This window comes from Peromyscus maniculatus, chromosome 4 (assembly GCF_049852395.1).
Source record: "Peromyscus maniculatus bairdii isolate BWxNUB_F1_BW_parent chromosome 4, HU_Pman_BW_mat_3.1, whole genome shotgun sequence".
In the NCBI taxonomy this organism is placed as follows: domain Eukaryota; kingdom Metazoa; phylum Chordata; class Mammalia; order Rodentia; family Cricetidae; genus Peromyscus; species Peromyscus maniculatus.
In genome coordinates this window covers 147,198,508-147,219,462 of record NC_134855.1, presented here as the reverse complement: position 1 = coordinate 147,219,462, position 20,955 = coordinate 147,198,508, and the positions used below count along the sequence as shown (strand labels likewise).

Here is a 20,955-nt window from a genome sequence, read left to right as displayed (position 1 = left end):
AGGTAGCCTTGAACTCTCTGTGTTCCTCTTTAGCCTCATGAGTGCTATTACAAATTACAAATTTGCACACCCAGATCTCATTAATAAGAAGCTAATCATTTTCATTTTGCACTGTTCTCTACAAATTATATAACTGGTGACATTTACGGTTATGGGGACCATGAAAGAAAATAAATGCATCCCCATGAGTGAATATGGGGGAGAAGAAATCTGAGCAGACCTTAGAGAAATGGAGCTAATGATGATGGTGGGAGCCAGGGTGCCTGGTCCCATCCAGAACTTTAGATACCAACTTGCTAAGGAAGTTATATTGTGGCTGAAGCCTGAGGACTGACTTGGAAAAGAGCTTTTTAAAAAGATGAAATAAAAATTATAGAAAGAGAGGCCATGAATTTGAGAGAGGGTGCAGGGGGGCAGTACAGGGGGAGTCTGAGGGAAGAGAAGATGGTGTAAATAGGTACACATACATGCTTTTTTAAATTTAAACTGAGTGTCAGGGTGGGGGATATAGAGCAGATGATAGACAGCCTGCCTAGCATGGAAGCAGCTCTGGATTTGATCCCACGCACCATACAACTCCAGGCAGGGTCACATATGTCTGTAATCCCCTTGGGAGGGAAGCAGGAGCAGAAGAGTCAGGAGCTCAAGACCCATGGCTACCTGGCCAGCTCCTGGCCAACATGGACTACCAGAGACTGTCCAAAACCAACAACATAACCCTTGACTTTCCTTTACTATAAGACGGAAATGAATTCCAACTTCACATAAATGTGTGTGTGTGTGCCCACGTGTGCAAGTGTGTGTGCCCTCAAGTATGTGCACTCCTGTGTACGGTAGTAAAGGGTAAAATCCACTATGTAAATATGTTGTATAGAGGGCAGAGATTAATACTGAAATGTCCTCTTCACTTGCTGTCATATATATATATATGACAGGGTCTCTCACTGAACCTAGTCCATTTCAGCTAGACTAGTTAGTCAGCTACTTAGTCCCAGGATTCACCTGTCTCCATTCTCTAGCACTAAGGTTACAAGTACCTGCTGCCAGTCCTGGCTTTTTACATGGATGCTGCTTGAGATCAGAGCTCAAGTCCTTCATGCTTTCACAGAAAGCACTTTACCTACTGAACCATCTCCCCAGCCCTAGACAAACCTTTATTCAGTTCATTCATTCATGCCATTCCTTCACTGGTCCTGATATACTTGGACCTCTAGATCAACACCACAGGGACAGGCACAACACTCTGTGTCCTTGGGACACAAGTTCTAGCCAAGAGATGGAGGTTAGAACAACGGATTGCATGGACAATTATTTATCTATTCCTGGGATTTGGGGGTGGGAAGGCACATAGAGTGCTAAGGGAGCACACGCTGAGGCCAGACTGGGCCAGGGAACAGGGTTCTCAGCCACTCTGGGGCTAGGAACAGAGAAGGCCATGGCCCGAATGAGGGCTGTCGGAGTCTTCGGGGCAGAGAGGTCATCTGCAGACACAGGCACTGCAGGGCATTCTGGTCCCCGCTGAGTTCACCAGGCACCCTGCCAGCAGCCCAGCTGTGCCCTGGTCTCAGGGGCAGGAGGAGGAGCTGGCCTAAGGCAGGAGAGGGCAAATGAGAAATAATAATAATAATAATAATAATAATAATAATAATAAATAGTTAAAGTGAGGCAGCTTTGGGAGGACAAGAGGAAAGCAAGCTAGCTAGCCTTACTAATCAGCTGTGTGTGCCCAGTCCTTTCATAGGCTCTGTTGGGTCACCATGAAGGCCCTTGATGGCAAGTGCACCCTCCTTATAGTAGACTGAACTAAAACTCGGACAAGTTAAACAACCTTCCAAGGTCACATGAGAAGTTGGATCCAGTCTCCTGACTCCCAGGTAAACTACTCCCTTGCCTCAACCCATCTGACTTAAAATTGACCCAAAATCTTACCCACCCACCCCCAAAAAAATCCTGTCCCCAAACCAGAAATCTTATGACTCTCCTGACCACAGTGGAGTTGCCTTTCTGAACCTAAAAGTTGATCTTTTTTGCCCCTTTCCCATTGGCTGTTAGGGGGCTCACAGTAAGTTCCTGGCCCACCTCAATACAGACTTCATATCAGCATGGTACTTTCAGTTCAGCCTTACTTATAGACCCTGCTTTTGCTTTTATTTCCCCGTTCCCACTTTTTTGGTTGGGGGTTTCTTTTGTTTTTTTCTGTTCTTAGTCATTTATGGGATGATCTGACTCACTCTATCCATATCTGGCTTCATCTGGTCATCCTAAACCTCTTCGGCATCCTCCATTATCTACTCCATCCTTTCTCTGGCTCTTCCTAGACTCACAAAATCTAAGTGACATATCCCTGGCTCTCCATTATGCCACAATCTTGTCTCCTCTGTAGAATCCAAATCCAAATCTCTCAGGAAATCAATGGCTGGTCCACTTGGTCCAAGCAGCCCTGTAATGTGCTTGGTCACACAGTGGAAGTGTGACAGCAGATTCCACCAGTACAGGGTAATGCCAAACTTGACTCTGAATTCAAGGCCCCCGAGAACCATATGTGGTCTCCTCTTTCTAGTCCTAGTGGTCCTCCTGCACCCCAAGAACACTTGGCCAGCCCACTCACTGTGCTGGGAGCACCAACCAGGCTCACTCAGGCTCATTACTCCCCTGAGCACATCTCCTCCCATTCCCTGTGTCTTAGATCATGACCAGAAGAAGAGCTGCCACCTTCCCTGAGCTTGCTAATTCATACATTCTCATTAGCTCACACATACACTCCACTCTGGGTTCCAGGAGAGTGGACCATATACCTGCTGTCCTACTTGAACCTGGAGGCTGATGCAAGGGCTGATGCAGAGACCATGGAGAAGTAGCTTACTTGGCTTGCTTCCCATGGCTTGCTCAGCCTGCTTTCTTATAGAACCCAGGACCACCTGCCCACAGGTGGCCCCATCTACAATGGGTTGGGTCTTCCCACACCAATCACTAATCAAGAAAATGCCCTACAGGCCTGCCTACAGCCCAATCTTACAGAGACATCTTCTCAATTGAGGCACCCTCTTCTCCAATGACATTATTTTGTGTCCAGTTGATAAAACTAGCCAGCCCAACTGACCCCTTATCAACTTGACACACAAACACATCACTATTAATCCACAACCTTTCCTTTCTTAGTCATCCCCAATATCTAATCTTAAAAACATAAATAATAACTTTAAAAGTCCCACAGTCTTTACAAATTTGAACACATTAAAAGTTCAGTCTCTTTAAAGACCCAAAATCTCTTTTAGAAGTTAAAAATCTCTCCACTGCAGGCTCCTGTAAAGATCAAATTAAATGCTTTCTTACTTCAGGAGGAAAGAACCAGGGCACAGTCACAATCTGAATAAAGCAAAACCAGACTCAAAGAGTGTAAATAACTCACTGTTCACTATCTGGGATTCACTCATATCTTCTGGGATCCTCCAAAGTTCTTGAGTTCTTTATCTGGCTCTGTCCTCGGCAGCACATGCATCTTGTCTCCTAGGCTCAAGCTAGCTCCGCTCCATACCTTCTGTTGTCTTTGGCAGTCATCTCCAAAATTCTGGGGTCTCTTGCTGCAACTGGACTGCACTTTCACCAATAGCCTCTCCTAGGCTCTCTCTCTAGGGACTCCAACCCTGCCACACAATGTCAAGCCTCAGCTGCTCTCCATGACTTCAAAACCAGCATCCCCTAGGTGCCTCTTAACACTACCAAGTTCCACTGCCAGCATAAGGTACAACTCTGGTGGCCTCTGGGACATAACTTGCATGGAATGAGTCTGAGGAAACACTTCCCAGAAGAGTTCTCATCAATGCTCGTCTCTTCTTAGTCATCACTAACTTCTCAGTTCGAGGTAACCAGTATCCATTGGCCCCAGTAAAACAAAGATTTCACATTAGTGGTTCTGGTATTATGTTAATCACAGCTGATTCTTCAGCCCCAGCTGACCAGAACCACAAAATCTTAACTCAAAATATCAAATGGCCCTACAGAGTAATTCAGGGACTCTCAAATGTCCCTCTGAAACTTTACAAGCCAGACCTCCATAGTCCTCACTGTTCTCAACATTTTTATCTTCCAAGCTCTCACAGAACAACTCACCAAGCTTTGAATACTCAATGGCTTTTCTCACCCAAATTTCCAAAGTCCTTCTACAATCCTCCCTAAAACACGTGGTCAGGTCTGTCACAGTAATACCCCACTACCCTGGCATCAATTTCTGTTCTAGTTATGGTATCTATTCCTGTGATGAAACACCACAACCAAAAGGAAAGAATTTATTTGGCTTACATGTCCAGACTCACAGTTCATTGAGTGAAGCCAAGGCAAGAAGTCAAAATGGGCAGGAACCTGGAGGCAGGAGCTAATGCAGAAGCCATGGAAGAGTAACTTGCTGACTTGCTTCCCATAGCTTGCTCAGCCTGCTTTCATATAGAATCCAGGACCACCTGTCCATTGGTGGCCCTACCCACAATGGGCTAGGTCCTCTCACTTCAATCACTAATTAAGAAAATGCCCTGCAGGTCTGCCTACAACCCAACCATATGGAGGCATTTTCTCAATTGAGGGCCCCTCTTCTCCAATGACTCTAGCTTGTGTCAAGTTAACGTAAGACCAGCTAGCAGACACCTACCAACATCCCTCTTGGTTTCCAAGGATAGAGAGGAAGGTTACCATGAATCCCACTTCCACACAACCCACCACCCAGCCTGCCACCTTCATCACTGAAAAGCACCGTTTTCTGTGCCTCTGAACAAATGTGCACAGTCTCCATGAGTTGGTGTGCACATTCACACATCTACATCCACGCAGCAATTCACAGAAACACGAACACCCAAAACAAGCTACATTGTCTTCAAGTTAGGAAGCCCCAGCCGGAGATCTAAGGACTCTGATGTTTTCTCTAAAACATGATTCCCAAGGTGAAAGGCAAGTTTGCATGAAGGCCAAGTGGGTGTCCCTACTTGAGAAAACTAGCAAGCCCTTGGTCTAGGCTCCTGGTTTGAGCATCTGGACAAAGTCCTTGTGGGTGAGTATATTCACTCTCAGGCCTGGAACTCTTGGCTCTTTTTGTGCTCTGTGTCTGTAATCACTTCTCCAGCACTCCCTCTGGGGTAGCACACTGCCTTCCAGGCTTTCCTTCACAATCAAATTCAGAGCTATTTGAACCCAAGATTGGCCAGAGGCAAACTAGTTAAACCTGCTGGACAGTCTCTGCAGCTGCTTCCAGCCGCATTTCCCTACCCCTGCTCCTCCAGCAGGGCTGGCTCTGGACAGTGTAAGAGAGCAGAGATGGCTTGGATGATGCAAGAATTTACACGGCTGTGCCAGCCGTGACCACAGCAGCCACCACACACTACATTAGCAGTCTCATCCCACCCCCTCACTTACATGCACCCACACCAGGTATTTTTAAAAAGCTGTGGCTCAAAAGATCCCTCAAGAAACCAGATGTGGGCAAGATGTTCCCCATTTGCCTTAAGAGGCAATTGAAGTTCAAAGAGGTGGCATGACCTGCCCAGGTCCCCACAGCCAGCAAGTGGAGGGGCTAGATTAAAGCTGGCCGGCCTTACCTGTTTCCACCAGATGAGTTCCTCCAAGGTCCCGTTATGACCCAGGATGAGAAGGAAGGGAAGATGTCCTCCTCCTAGACTGCTTGCTTAGGACAGTGACCTCAAAAACCAAGAAATGTGAATGTTAGGGAACTTTGTAGATTATAAAAAACAAAAACAAAAAAACAGCTCAGGAGAAAGTATGGAAGCCACATTCAGACAGGTCTGGAGTCATTCTGCCCAGAGCATCAGATGAGGAGTGAAGAATGGAGATTCGGGACTGAAGAGTCTTGAAGGCTAGCGTATACAAAACTCTAAAAGTAATGGGAGTCATAGATGGTTTCAAAGCACGACTAATTGATAATATGTCAATAAATATTTTAAAACAGTGTCCCCTAAGTACATGCATTTTAAGAAGAGGATGCATGGTGGCCTGAAGGGGGCGCTCTTCTCAAAGTCAGGTCTCATTGACTATAACCTCCAAACATTTTCTAGCTGGTTACAAAGTCACCCACCCATCACCCTACCCTTGGCCTCAAAGGAATTATAGTTGAAGATACAGACTCCAGATTCAGTCTGTCAAGGTTTGAACACCATCACTGCAACTAACTAGTTGTTTGTCTTTGGGCAAATTTCTTAACCTCTCTGTAATTCTATTTCCTCATCCAGAATGTGGGATAATATCTTCCCAGCTCTTAGAGTTATTGGGAGAGTTATGTGAGTGACTGGAGAAATACAAACCATTTGACAATACCAGGCACATGGAAGGCATCTGTTAGATCCAGACCTTTGAGTTCACAGGCCCTCATCTTTCAAAGACTAAAATAGGATGAGTCTTATAGGATGGGTTTATCCTGATCCTTTTCTAGGTTCCATTAATAGTTACCAATGTTGCCAGGTGGTGGTGGTGCATGCCTTTTATCCCAGCACTCAGGAGACAAAGGCATGTGGGTCTCTGAGTTGGAGGCCAGACTGGACTAAAGAGCAAGTTCCAGGATAGCCGGGGCCACACAGAGAAACCCTGTCTGCGGGGGGTGGGGGTGGGGGTGGGGGGGTGGGGGGGTGTTATCAGTGTCTTTGCTGCCTACACCACCCTTTTAATAACTTAAGTGGAACTTTTACATACATGTGCACACAACCCACAGAATAAACTATTACATATGAATAACTGTATCGGCTTTGACCTAGTGATTCGACTTTTTTAATGAAGGGTAAGCCTGGAGAGACCAGAATAAAGGGTGAAGGTCCCCTACGTGAGTCCCAGCACAGTGTGGCAGCTGTGGGCTCCTGGTAGAGAGAGGTTCTGTAAGTCAACAGAGTCACAAAGGACGGGAGCTGGGACAGAATGAAAGGCTGAAGGGGACCACCAGGGAGAACTACCCTACTTTCTGAAAACTGGAACTCTGGTGAACTCCCTTCTTTATGCCATCAGAGAAGCGGGGAGTGACCCCTGAAGACACAGCAGGACCTCCTTCTTAGAGACTAGAAGCCAAAGAAAGACTTTTAGATGCATGGTACCAATGATCCAAATGGCACCTAACTTTTGTACTACAGGAAACTATAAACCTCAAGGTCATGACCTTGAAGGAGATAGAGATTTTGGAAAGGTAGAGGTAGGTCCCCTCGGGGAGTCCATCTGAGAGTACAAGCAGTAGGGGGCTCAGGGCCTGTCCACCTAACCTCTCTTTGTCCCTTGTCATCTCCAAATGTCATTAGAATCTGTGCTTAGCAACTCAAGAGTGAGAAAGGCACAGTCTGGGGTGGGGAAGTAAAGTGTGGAGCACAGCTCCCCTCTGGAGCAAGGTCAGACCAATCAATTGTTGAGTGTGTAAGCAAGCAAGTGATGGGCCTCAGGAGTAAGTTGTGTGTGTGTGTGTGTGTGTGTGTGTGTGTGTGTGTGTGTGTGTGTGTTTCAAAGAACTTGGGCAGTCTCAGAGGGATAGGTCGGGCCCACAAGATGAGTTATAAAACTCTTACAAACTGACCAACAGAACAAGGACCTTACTGGCGTATCTGAGAGGAGATTTGTCCCAAAGAAATCAGCTTGTCCTCCAGATCTGGGGCAACAAGAACCTGCAGGCAGTCCCATGGCTCTATGGCAATTGCAGGTGCTAGAGAGACATTCTCTCCAGCTCTGCTGGCAGACAAGAGGCCCCCGACTATCCATCCAGCTGGGAAGCAGACACAGCAAAATTACATCTTATCCCTTCCCATGAACGGGAAAGAACAAATACTTACAGAAACGAGGGCGCTGAACAGCGGCAGTGCTTGGCCACATCCTCCAGGCCTCACCGATTTCCAGTCCTATTGGCCACAGGAAATGTCCTTCTGCAATAGTGCCCCGCCCCTTCACCCAGGTCCTGCTTTCGGAAAACATCCTCCTTGACTATGAAGCAGAAGGCCAGGCTGTGGAAGGCTCCTTTCCACCCGAGGACATCGAAGACTCTTTTCTGAGGTTCACAGAGTGTGTGAACACAGAGCTGCTCCCCAATCCAGCAATTACTTAAAACAGGAGAGTTGCTGCTTTGGCTTGGGTCCTCTTTTAGGACCCATCACAAGTCTTAAATTTAGACGTTATTTCCTTTTGAAGAGAATTGTCAGAGGAATTAGAGTCTGAGAGGCTTTCTTCTCAGCTTAGGAAAAAATGGGGCAACAGTTTATTTGGGAAGATTTTTTTTTCCCATGAGGCTAGAGATGGGGAAAGAACAGAAGACACCCAAGATGCAGCTCAAAAACCCTTCTATGATCACCCTGAGCCTTCAAATATCAGATGCCATCCCCTTCCTTTTTCTACACAGAAGCCAGAATGTATTGAAAGTACACCCTCTGATGGTGTACGCCGAGATTTAGGAGAATGATACACAAACACATTATTTAAGAAATTTTAGTGACATGTATTTTTTTTAGTATTTCAGAAAACACAGAAAAAGAACATAGACTGGATAATAAACAAATGATGGTAGTGAATATAGATGACAGACAGAAAGGCAGACAGACAGGCAGATTGAGAGGAGACTCAGATGATAAAGTGTGTGTTACAAAAATATCAGGACCCAAGTTTGATCCCCAGTGGCCACATAAAAGCTGGACACGGAGGCATGCCTCTGTGATCCCAGTGCTGGGAAGGTTGAGACATACAGACGTGGTCCCAAGTCTAGCTGGCCACACATGCACAGCATTCATGAACACATGCATACACATATACTACACAAAGAAAGATTCAGATTCTCAATTGCCTGAGCCACATTCAGTCTCAATCAACACCTGTAGCTAGTGGCTACTTTATTAGACGGCACAAATATAGAAAACTTTCTGTTACCATAGGATAGCACTAATCCAAAGTGTTCTCCTACCCATGTGACTTTAATAACTTCTATTCAGATTTCAGAGCTCCACTGATGCATCAACAGCTCCAGGAAGCCCTCCTTGACTGCTCTTTCTCTGCCCTTTCTCTGCTATGTGAATGCCTTCAAGGGTCAGGCTGCTTTCCTGCATGTGGGCATTCCATGTGCTACCTGAAGGGCACCTCTGCTCTCCTATCAGACTGGAAACTGAGGGGGGCGGCATTTGATGCTTTCTGCTCATTGCTTTATCTAATCCTAGAATACTGTCCAGCATGCAAATGATCAGTTTCAGGTGACAAAACCAAGCACAGAATTTGCATTGAATGCAGTCGCATCGGCTTGGGATCCTGACAACCAGCAGGCCTTTAAGACACAAAACTGGTCAGTGACTCTTGAATCTTGAATCTGAAGCACTGTCCCCACACATTGCATCAAATCTAGCTTCTACCAAGATCATACCGCCTCAGTCAGCCTGAGATGCTGCACTGGGCAGTGGAGTCTTGCAATAGTCCCAGAATGCCTCTCCACTCAGCAGCCCTGCACTCAGCAGCAGCAGCAGCAGCAGCAGCAGCAGCAGCACTAAGCTGCTTCACTTGACTCTTGAAGAAGTGTCCTAGGATTGAGGAGTGACCCTGACATGTTTGTTGGATGCCTGGGGAGGCACTGGGATGACCATCCTGTGCAAAGAGACTTAGTGAGGAAACTGAACCCCAAAGAGGGCTCTTTGTGACCCCCTCACCTACACAGGATTAAATGTGTTTGATGAAGGATTTATAGAAACATTATAAGGCTTGGTGACAAAAATTAAATTTCAGCACTGGGTAGGTATGGATTTCCATTCTAGCCCTTTTCCTGGTGATGCTTATGAAAAGATGACCATAAGGCCTTGTCCCCTTCACCTCTGACCCTTGGATACAGCAGCTCTAGCACATATGTGTTGCCTTTGCTGAGCACAGCCCGGATCTGACAGGTAACACACAGCAGCCTGTGTGATTTACAGGGGCTCGAGAGGAGAGGCTCCGTCTCCCACTTTGAGAGCCTGAGTGCTTCCTATAAATATTTATGGGAGTCTGGGGCCTCCATTAACCCCACTGGTGCCGCGGTTCCCTTGTTACATAATGCCTGTGTGTGAATGAACCTAAAGGCTAGTGTTCACTTACACAAACATGAGTGTGAGTTTGTGTGAGTCTCCGAGGATGTACAGGAGCCCTATACATTTTGCAAGAGCCTGTGTGCATGTGTAATCAATCATGCTTTGATGTGAGTATAGAGACATACAGCTGTATGCATGACTGTACATGCAACGCACACTATAAATGCATGCTCATGAGCATTTAGACACGTATGCATCTAGCATGGATACATGCATTTGGGTACACATGTGTAATGAGTTGTAAATACAAGACAGCATATATATATATATATATATATATATATAGAGAGAGAGAGAGAGAGAGAGAGAGAACAGATGAATACATGCAAATTCTGCCTCTGCATATATAAATATGAGTGTGTATGTGTGCATTTATTAGGGAGCAGAACTATATCTATGTGAGATCCCATGCTTCAGTATCGTACCCAAAACAGCCTCCCCGATCACCTCATCACCTAGAGGCTGCTTCTGCTAGGAACACTTGCTCCGTCATTAGGATCCGTTTATTGGAAAGTTCATTCAGGAGCAGATGAAGAGTGAGAGAACGCTTTGTTAATTATAAACAGTACGGATGTTCCAAGACAAGAATGCCAGCTTCGATACTCACAGCCTCCATGCCATCGTTCTCCTCCATCTAAAAGCAGAAGGAGCAACAGCTGCAGTTTCCACTGACACCCTTATCTTCAAGGTGCTGTCCTGTGTCAGTGGTCCACATTTTCACCTGGGCAGGACGCCATGTGACTGAAGAACATGAAGTATCCAGCAAGAAAATCGATGGCTACCCTGTGCATACAGGCTTAGGGAGGAAATTCTTTTCGACTCCCTCACCTACACAGCTTTGAATGTCTTTGAGGAATTTATATAAGGACTTATAAGGTTTGATGATAAAAAAAAATAAATAAATTTCATCACTAGGTAGGTATGGATTTCTGTTACAGACTCGCCCCTAGAGACTCTAAGCAAGAAATGACTACAGGACCTTGTCCCCTCCACCTCTGGCCCTTGGATAACAGCAGCTTATACTTCAAAGTTAAGTGAAATGCCCAGAGATGAAACCGACGGTTGGACCACATCTCTGTGACCTACCTGTCCTGCATCCATTGAAAGGAACCCATGTACCAGGTTCAAAGGAAGGCAGGAGGAGGGCCCACCCCATGCTGGGAAATACAGCCTTGCTCCACTCACTCTGAGCAGGTGAAGCTGACTCCAAGGCAGCTGCTCCCATGTCCCTTCTGGGTAGAACTCAATGGCAGAACTATAACCGGCAGAGTCAGGGGAGTGAGGGTGACAGACCAGAAGAGACAAGGGAACCTGAGCTTGAGCCATGCACAGCCTGGGCTGCGGGATCTGATGGAACCATAAAGCCAGGAACAATGCCCACCCCTCAAGAAGATTATTCAAACAGGCCCCCTCAAGTACCCATCCCTATCCATTCACGGGAGGAAGTCTCAACCCAGGTAAAATGCATAGAGCTCCAAAATGAAAGCAACACAATACAGATGTGAGGACTTTATCGGCTGTCTCGTGTAAAAAAATAGTTTGCTTCTTCCCGAAAGTTCCAGGCCTCCCCCCACCACCTCTACAGATGCCCTCTCCAACCCAAAGACAGCATCCATTTTTTTTATATATAAAAAAAAAAAAAACAAAATAAAACAGAATATGTAATGAATAGCTGCCGTTTTTACTTAAAAGTAGCTTCACTCACAAAGAACGCCAAGAGGCTGCTGCAACTGAATTCTGCTCCGGAACAAATCCTTATTATTAATTTAGGTGATTTTTCGTGTTGGAGCCGCGAGTTTTCTCACATATTTAATTTCTTCCAAGTGAGAACAGTTAGCTCTGATATTATCTAAATGTACCAGTTAAGATAACATGTGTGGGACAATGGAAAGAGGAATTTAAAAATGGGAGGCATGGACATTTGTACAGGACAAATGAAGGAATTCAGATGGATAGGAGGGGCAGCATGGGATGCTGAGGAACTCATGGGGGGGGGAGTCTTGGTAAATATATACTCTCCCCACTGAAAGAAGCGCTTCCTGGCCAGGAACTGTGGGAAAGAGGAAATTCCACTAGCAGCCTTCTCACAAAAGAAAGACCCTATCTTCTAAACCAGAGAAGCCTTCAAAGGCAAGCCCTGAGGTGCCTGCTCCTGACATACAGGTGACACCCAAGCCACAGGACCATCCCTGCACTCTATCAGGACTGCCTTCCCAGGATGCTATGCTGGGCAGCAGCTCAAATGAGCTAGTCCCGTTGAACTGACTCTCTCCGAGGGGCTGGACAAATGCTGCCTACAGGAATGTGCGGTGGAAGAATTTTATTTTGGTCAGGGGAGAAGAGTTTCTTGCATTATAAATCTGAACCCCAGAGCCACTGTCTCTGTGCTGAGAAGCCCAGCCTTCAGCGTGCAAATAGATGGTGATGGTAACAGTTATTCAAAAACCTGGTTCAGAGTCTTCCTTTGGGGGAATCAAAGGGCCCAGAAGACAATGGAGTTTTGCATCTGAAAGCATACAAGAGAATCTCCAAACTCTAATCCAGTGTTTCCTGGCTCCACACCAAGGATGAACTGAAGACTGGGGGTGGGAGGGTGCCTGAGTAGGCCTTTGGCCCCCTGGCAGAAACTGTGCCTCCAGGTCATAGAGTGGTCAGCCTAGCGTTGTGTGTGGTGTGGCTCTTGACAGCTTCCACTGTGAGATTTGGTGCAGAGGCTCCTGAACAGCATAAGAAGCTCTGGGAACCTCTAACTGGCAGGGGCAAGGGGGCTGTCCTGCCACAGAAATGCCCAGAGACAGTGACTGCATCTGTAACCAGCTTCAGCCTCCCCAGAGATCACTTTCACCGAGATTTGGACAGCCCCTGGCCAACAGTGTGGCAGCCTGAAGGCTCCAGCCAACCACAGCGAGGGACACTGGATGGAATGAAGCTGGAGGGTGGGCAGAGTGAAGTCCAGACCCTAAACAGCGCAGGTGCAGAACACTATGTGGTGACTCCCAGACTGCAGACCCGCCTCTCCATCCCTCATTCCTCCCGCCTGGCTAGGACCGCTGCAGGACCAGCTCTGGGTAGCCTTTCAGGCTGCCCTGGAATAAAAGGCAGGGGAGTAAACAAAAGAGAAGATTAGGAAAGAAAGGCTAAAGAAATGGAAAATGGGAACGGGGTGGGGAGGAGGGTTAGAAGGACAGAAAGAAAGGGGAGAGGGGAAGAGGGAGGAGCGGGGAGACTGAGACACACATACAGAGAAACCGAGACGTTGAGAAGGTAGCCAATTTGCTTGAACCTCAGGCACCTGAGCGCCTCTTCGTCGAACTGAAGGACGTGACAGCGGCGGCTGCCCCAGGTTCTTCAAGCTGGTGAGATCCGGGACGCAGAAACCTGACTGCACCCAGCCAGTTGTAGGGCTGCGTCCGCCCCAGCAAAGAAGGCGACCCGAGATAGAGCCCAATTCTCAGAGCCTACAGAGTGGCCACAGAGTGCTTCCCGGTGTCGGTGTCTGTGCGTTTCAGTCCCCGGGTGCGTCTCTGTCTGCAGGCGCCAACTTGTCTACGGGTGATCAGTGGAAGCCTGGAAGATTTTGGTGCAGGGAGGACTTTCAGGGGTGGTGGGGAGTGGAGGATCCCGAGCTGCCTTCTAACAGTAGGGAGAAATGGAAACCGAAAAGAAGGATAAAGGTTGCTGAGTACCGCCGGGGGCACAGTGGAGGTCCTGGGTATCCAGTTCCTATTTCCCCCGGCTTGTGGCATCCTGGCCGGTCCGCATGGCCGGCTGCTAGCAGAGGACTTGCCCGCTGTAGGAACCCGCTCTCAAGAGCCCTCCACTCTGGAGACTCCACAAGCCCTGGTTCTCCAAAGAGCTGCTGACTCTACCCAGCTTTTCTCATTTGTGGCCTGGGGCGAGTTAGTACTCAATGAGTGACTTGGAAGCCGGCACTCAAGTGCCAGCATGGTCATCAGTGTGAGTGCAGGGTGTGGGTCCCCGTGTCTTGGTGTGTCAACGTGTCACTAGGGCTATGCCTTGAAACTCATCGCCAAACACAGTTGGTCACTCTAAACGGGTGGCACTCCTTGTCCTTTTTTGGATGCACAGTGATAGTGACCTCACTGGGTGTGTCTAAGGGTCTCTGTATGCAGAATAAAGACAATTCTTTGGAATTTACAAATTTTTCTAAAATCTAGGCAATGCCGGAAGTGGACAAAGCTAGTCTGTTTAGAATGATTCTAGACAGAATCAGAGCCCAGATTTAAGGCCTCTGCCACCAGAAGTCCCTGATCTTTTACCACTGCAGGGACCTACCTGCACAGCGGAGTCTCTTCAGATACTCCCCTAACTCTAACAGAGGCCTGTTTCCCTAAAGGTGACAAATCTGTACCTGTAGTGGCACTTGCATATGAAATTGCAAATAGATCACACCCTCCTGCATGGGAGAAATGGGCTCTGCTGCCTTTTCCCAAATGGAGGCCAAAGCCTTCCTTGTCAAACTGTGTTTCCACTGGGAAAACGGGATGGGTTTGGGAAATCACTTCAAGCTGAAATCACACCACCAATGCACTATAGGTGTGCATCGTGGTTACTGTTATTTTGCTCTGGTTTGTTGTTGTTGTTGTTGTTTGGCTGTTTTTGTTTTTGTATTTTAAGGTCCCCCAAACTTTGTCCTCAGATGCCAAGAGCCCACTCTCCAGGGATCCTGGCCAAAATCTGTTTGTTCCCTCAGTGTTTCACTTCCCTCTTCTTTTCCAGGCTACTCCCTACTCAGGTCCCCCTGCTTGAGCCTATAACCTCCCCATCTGGATCCTGAAACTCCATGTTAGGAACTCCAGCACCAAGAATTTCAAGGCAGAGTAGAGTCTACTCTGGAAGCTGGACGTTCCACAGAGAGCCAGCCACACCAAAAGGCAGACCTCCTCTACGGTCTGGGTGTTCTGCTCCAGTGCCAGACAATCTAAATCACAGGCAGGATTCCATGAAGGCTGCCAGGACCATGTGGGCCACAAGGTAGGTACTGACCTGCAAAGGACCAGGGACAGGGAAGAGGTCTAGGGCCACTTCCATGTCAGGAATCTTCAGGCTACTGCTAGAGCTGCTACACGGAGTCACCTAAAGCCCTCCAGGCTCCAGTTTGAGGAGACACTGACAGCCAAGCTCCTCTACACAGTGCCATTTTTTGAGAGCTGATGACCCTGTGCACCCTGAACATACTAACCAGGGAAGAAGAACCCAAGGAGGGGCTTCCTACCAAGAGGGTCCTGCATCCCAAGATCTAGTGTCAGGTGTCACCTGCTTGGTCAACCTTGGGGAAAGGAGGGCAAGCCTCAGTTCAGAGCTGGCTATCTAGTTCTAAGCTGCCCCGAGCCTGGCTGAAGGACGTTGAGATCTAAACACCCAGGCAGAGTTGCACTTTAACTGGCCCTGGACTCCAAAAAAAAAAAAAAAAAAAAAAAAAAGGACCTGGCTTCCTCTATCCAGGTGGCAACGCTTGGCTTCCAGACTCCTGTGATTCACTACCCCAGCCACAGGCCGGCTAGCAGCCCACTCCTGATCCTGACCGCCAAGCCTGAAAGCATTGTCGAGTGTCTCTTTCACATATGTCCCCTTTCAGCATACAAATGGACTCTCTCGGCTGGAGTCTGAACCTGGGTGGAAAGCAGAGAATACATTTGAGGCTCATATACAGCACACTCAGCCACACACCGGAGAGGATGAGCTGCCCGCCCGTGGTTTGAGGTCCATTGCTGGAAAATGCCCCAAACTTGATATACAAGAGAAATTTTTGAAGAAATGAGAGAGTCAAAGTCATGCAAACACGGAGTCCTCTAAATAAACACCATTTCCATGGTTTTAATAAGCAAAATAGGAAACCATTTTAATAATCAAAAAACAGAAACCAGTCTGAATTAAAACTACAATAAGACTAGATTTTAATATTTTCATATCATAAGCAGGGGTTGAAATTGATCCCTTATTTTACATGAAATTAAAAACAATTTCTGTTGCGTTGCTGCAAGTTTGATTTCAACACAGTTGAATCAGTAAAAACCAAAGCTCGTTTCCGATGCAGGACGAATATCCACAATATTTAAAACTGCAAGCACCATGCGGTTCATACAATCTTGTTATTACTGTAAATTTATCAACTAATACAAACTCAAAAACAAACAAACAAAAAAAAAAGCATCCAGCCAGCAGCGCCAGCAAATTCAGATGGGGACTTTTAAAAGTACGCTTTCATTTTGGTATTTTTGTCAGTGCAACTTAAATCCTTTTACTGACCCGCAGAAATGAAAGTAACAATAAAGAAAAACACCCAGGCCTCCCCTATAACTACTGTACAACCGAAGGGAGTGGGACACCACCAGAAACTCTCCCTGCTATCCCGACAGCAGGGAGACACAGAATGCATCGGTCTAAAGAACGCACTTGAAAGTTGCAGCATTGCTTGCCAATGTGTGGGTTTCTGGTACATTCTGAGAATGGCATTTGGTTCGATTAGAGCGCAAGTCTTCATTGACAAGTAGCAAGAGGTGGGGGGGAATCCTTTCACCCTAAGCTCTGGGGGAGGGGACTTGCAATTAGCGCCTTCCTGGAGGATTCCAAGCCAGCCCTGGGTTGACTCCTCAGGATGCAAAGCCAAGGAGCGGGTCTCTTTTCTTTTTTCTTGGGGGATGGGGGGGCAATTTGGCCAGAAGACCGGGTAGAGGACACGCTCCTGCACCCAAGGTGTGGACATCCACAGTTGTCTCTCCCTTCCAATCTTTCCCTCAACACCAACGAAACAGAAAACTAAAGTGGGAAGGAAAAGGGGACAAATTCCAAAGGTTCCCCAGGACAGAGCTGGCTGTTTTTCTCTTTCTTTTATTTTCACTTACAAACAAAATGCCATAATAATGAACCCAAACAAAGACTCAGCTTGCTGCTACGTTATCAGTGTGGTTTGGCCGGGCGGGTAATTTACAAGCCGGCCGGCGACTGAAACTCCGCTCTCTCGCAGCTGCAGGAGTTTTGGAACTGCATCCCTTCTCACTCAAAGAAACAAGGGGGTTATGATCCATGATCAACAACATGCTAAAGTTAAACAAGAAAATGGTACAAAATAGAAATTATTACCATACATGTCCAGCATGCAGGATTAATATTTTTAATGCAGATTTTCGTATTTTTCTATATAATCGAGCAGGCAATAAAACTGATGAGATTTTTTTTTCCTCGCGCGCCGAATGTCCTAAGGCCCGCGTCTCCGGCTGAGAGCCAGTGTTCTCCGGACTCTGGACAGACAGATCTGTCTGTTCTTCCTTCCTTAGCTCAGCCTTGCCTCTCGCCCTCGGGGACTCCAGAGTCCCTCTCCTCTCCGCTCCCCTCCTCTGCTCTTCCTGGGGCGAACTGAGCAGTGGGCTGCGAATCGGCTGCCCTGGCACTCACAAAGTTCCCAGAGCCATAAGTGTCCAGACGGCCTTGGCGACTCCTTGGAAAATGCCTCGCTGCCTTCCAGACTGGAGAAAAGTTTAACTCCGGGACCTCCCACCCGCCCGGGTCTCTCTGACTCTGCCCAAGTCTAGCAGGCTGCGCTGGCCTGCGCCGCTCTCTTCTGAGCCAAGGTTCCCTACCCACCCGCGCTCCCGCCCGTCGCCCGCGGCCCGCGCGTCCTTCCTCCCTCTTTCTCTCCCGCTCTCTCGAGTCAAACAGGTCAAGGCCGGGGCCATGGCAGGGACAGGGAGTCCAGGGTTAGGGACACAGGACAGGGAGTCTGGGCCAGGGAAAGGGCGGGGGCCGGGACCCGCCACGACTCACAGAAAGAACTCGGGAGAGGAGGGGCTGTCGCTGGTGGAGCCCGCCTCCCTGAAGCCGGAGTTGGCGAGTTTCTCGCACTTGACCTTGTAGGCGTCTCTCTCTCGGGCCAGCCGGGACACCTCCTGCTTAAGCTGCTCCACCTGCTGAATGAGCTGCGTCTTCTCGTTCTCCAGGTGATGTTTCTGCTGGACGCGTTTATACCTGCACGACTGGGCGTAGCCCCGGTTCTTCAGGGTCCGCCGCTTCTGCTTCAGGCGGATCACCTCGTCCTTGGTGAAGCCCCGCAGGTGGCGGTTCAGCTCACGCACCGACATGGACACCAGCTGGTCATCTGAGAAGCGGTCCTCCACGCTCCCGTTGCCACCTGCAGCCGTCGCTGCGGCCGCTGCGTGCGGTCCCGGCCCGGGGTGGCTGGTGGGCAGCTGTTGCGCCGGACTGGCAGCGCTGGACGGCGGCGGCGACGCTTGGTGATGGTGGTGATGGTGCGGGTGAGCGTGCGGGCCCAGCTCATCGTGAGCCACACCGGCTCCTGGGTACCCGTGGTGAGGGTGAGGGTGGTGGTGGTGGTGGTGGTGGTGGTGCGCACTACGGAAGCCGTCGAAGCTCTGCAGCGGCTGTGGCACTGGGTGCGAACCGATGAGCGCCTCCACGGCGTCCTCGGGTGTCAGGTTGAGCGCCTCGGGGTTCATCTGCTGGTAGTTGCTCGCCATCCAGTACAGGTCCTCGAGATGAGTCTTCTGTTCAGTCGGACTGAAGCTGGGGGAAGAAGGCACCGAGCTGCACGGTGTGCTGAGCGGGGTGGACGACACCGAGCCAGCCGGCTGCAGGCGTGTGCAGGGCCGGCCGGGACGCTCCGCACGCCCCAGCGGCTCCTTCTTCACGTCGAACTTGAGAAGGTCGAAGTCGTTGACGTACTCCATGGCCAGCGGGCTGGTGGGCAGCTCTGGCCCCATGCTCAGCTCCGCGGCCATCGCTAAAGCGAGGCTCAGCCGCCGCTGCCGCGGGGGAAACTTTGCGGCCGGCCGGGACGCGCCGAGCCAAACGCGGGGGCGAAGAGCGGCAAGCCGGGGAGGCGGGGAGCCGAGGGCGCTGCGGGCCGGGGCCGCCGGCCAAGCCTTTGTCTGGGGACGCGGCGGCGCGCCGGAGAGTCCTCCCGAGGCTGCCTGAGCTGCCCCGGAGCTCGGGGCTGCGGCTGCACCGGGACCGAGTCCGGTCGAGCTGGGGCGGGGTGGAGAAGCAGGCGAGGTGCGCGTTGGGGCAGAGGGGAGGCGCGGGGCAAAGCGCCCGCCGCTCGCTCTCCGGCTCTTTGGCTCTAGGGCTTTCTTGCTTGCAGCCGCTCGCAGCACGGCGGTGCAGCTGTGCAGGAGCTGGCGCCGCCGCCGCCTTTTATCGCTTCCTGATGTCACTGGAGCGCGGGGGCCCAAGCGGCCCGGCGCGTTGGCCAATGGCTGCACGGCCCCCGCGGCCCAGCGACGATGGGCGGGGCGTGCCTGACAGCTCCCCCGCCCCCCGCGTCAGCTGACTGGAGGCCGGAGGATCCCCGAAGCCGCTGAGGCCTGGAGGAGGGCTGGAGCGGAGTGGGACGGCCGGCCTGGGCCCAACCCCCAACACCCTCTGAGTTGAGGTCCCCGCACACTCGCCTTCGGTGCGCGCCCCACTTCTGGACCAAGCCGCTGTTCCCACCCGCCCTGCCTGCACTCACACCTCCCTAGATACTCTTTGCACTCCCACCTCGGCCCGTGTCACCCTCAAGTAGGCTCAGAATAAGCGCCGGGATGACGCTTCCCCGGCCCTTTGTTCCCAAGCGGCCCCCGCCCAGTGGGCGACGCTCCTTCTGTCCTCGGCGCCGCGGGCCGAGTGAATGTGTGTCGTGCGAGCCTGTGTTTCTGGCGGTCTGCGCAAATGTATGTGGTGGGGGAGGGCGGGGCTGGGGCTCCAAGAGTTCTGTTCAGACCTAACTCTTAACCTCTAGGAAGGTTCCACCGGACAAGAGGCGCCGTTCCTCTCCTGGCGGGTTCGGTGACTGCGCTCTGAGACAGAGAGAGCTCCAGAGGTCTCGCCGCTCAGTTCGTTAACCCCCACCCCACCCCCAAAATGTTCCTAAAGAAGGTAAACAAGAAAGAGTCTGCCCAAAGGCTCTGAATACCTTTCACCGGCCAGTCGTATGGAAACCTGAGAACTGCGAGGCTCGGAGCCGAGACCGACACTGGTCGGTGCACCGGGTTGCTCTGAGCTGCTGGTTCAGGAACGGGCCCTGTTTTTGTCTGAACGTTTTGTAAGGATTAAGCTGATCCAAGCTTCTGAAGGCTGCACGGAGGTTCAAACAGGCATAAAGTGCGACCCCAAGTGGCCACAGTGAGCAACGGCGCCCTGAACTGGTTGGTTCGGTGCGGGGAGGCTTGGACGGTGCCTCTGACCCATGCTGGTCTTACTAATTCACCCGACCAAGCCAGGCCTGAACGCAGGCTGTGTGCGCCTGGAACCCAGGACAGATACCCTTGGAACTAGGCATAGGTCGTCCGATCCCATCTTCGAACTCAACCAAGAGTTCTCCCTGGTTGCTGTCTCTGAAATTCCACACCCAAGCCCTTGGGGTGTTCTTGTGGGCTACTTCCCCTCAGGAAGGTCCTGAGCTAGAAAGATCAGTGTCCTAAAATGAAAACGCCAGATGGAGAGGGTCCAGAGCTACCGGGTGAAAAACCTTTCCCGAGCGCAGACCGGGAGGCGGGAACGCAGCACATTAGGCTTTCAGACCGGGCTGTAGAGCGCAGACGGAGCCTCCCTATCCTGGGCTAGAAGGGCAGGAAATATCGGACTTTCCTGAGACCCCGATCGATACCAAAAGCAAGTAGATGTCGAATTCGCTGGATCCGGAGACCCGACCCGCCTCCCGCGTCGCTTTCTGCTTCCCATCTCAAGACGCGGAAAGAAAAGCAGCCGAAAGCATGCTAGGTGAGTGTGTCCTGGCTGCCGGCCGCGGAGGACCAGCCGGCCAACATCTGGCACGGGGGTCCAGTGGCCCGCATCAATAACACCCAGACCAGAATTTTTTCCCTCTCCAACAGTTAGAAGAAAAATTTGCCTCCGGGAAATAAGAAAACCCCTTTTCTCT

General features: G+C 50.0%; 1 protein-coding gene across 1 annotated transcript; it reads right to left on the bottom strand.

The window, feature by feature from the left end:
- Positions 1-15,952: 15,952 nt before the first annotated feature.
- Positions 15,953-20,081, bottom strand: Mafb (MAF bZIP transcription factor B). The gene has a single exon (XM_015999506.3). It carries the CDS (start codon positions 18,812-18,814, stop codon positions 17,840-17,842), a length of 975 nt encoding a protein of 324 aa, XP_015854992.2. The 5' UTR covers positions 18,815-20,081; the 3' UTR covers positions 15,953-17,839.
- Positions 20,082-20,955: the final 874 nt, after the last annotated feature.

Excerpts from the sequence above, each read along its gene's own strand:
- Mafb (XM_015999506.3), bottom strand. The coding sequence starts at position 18,814 with ATGGCCGCGGAGCTGAGCATGGGGCCAGAGCTGCCCACCAGCCCGCTG.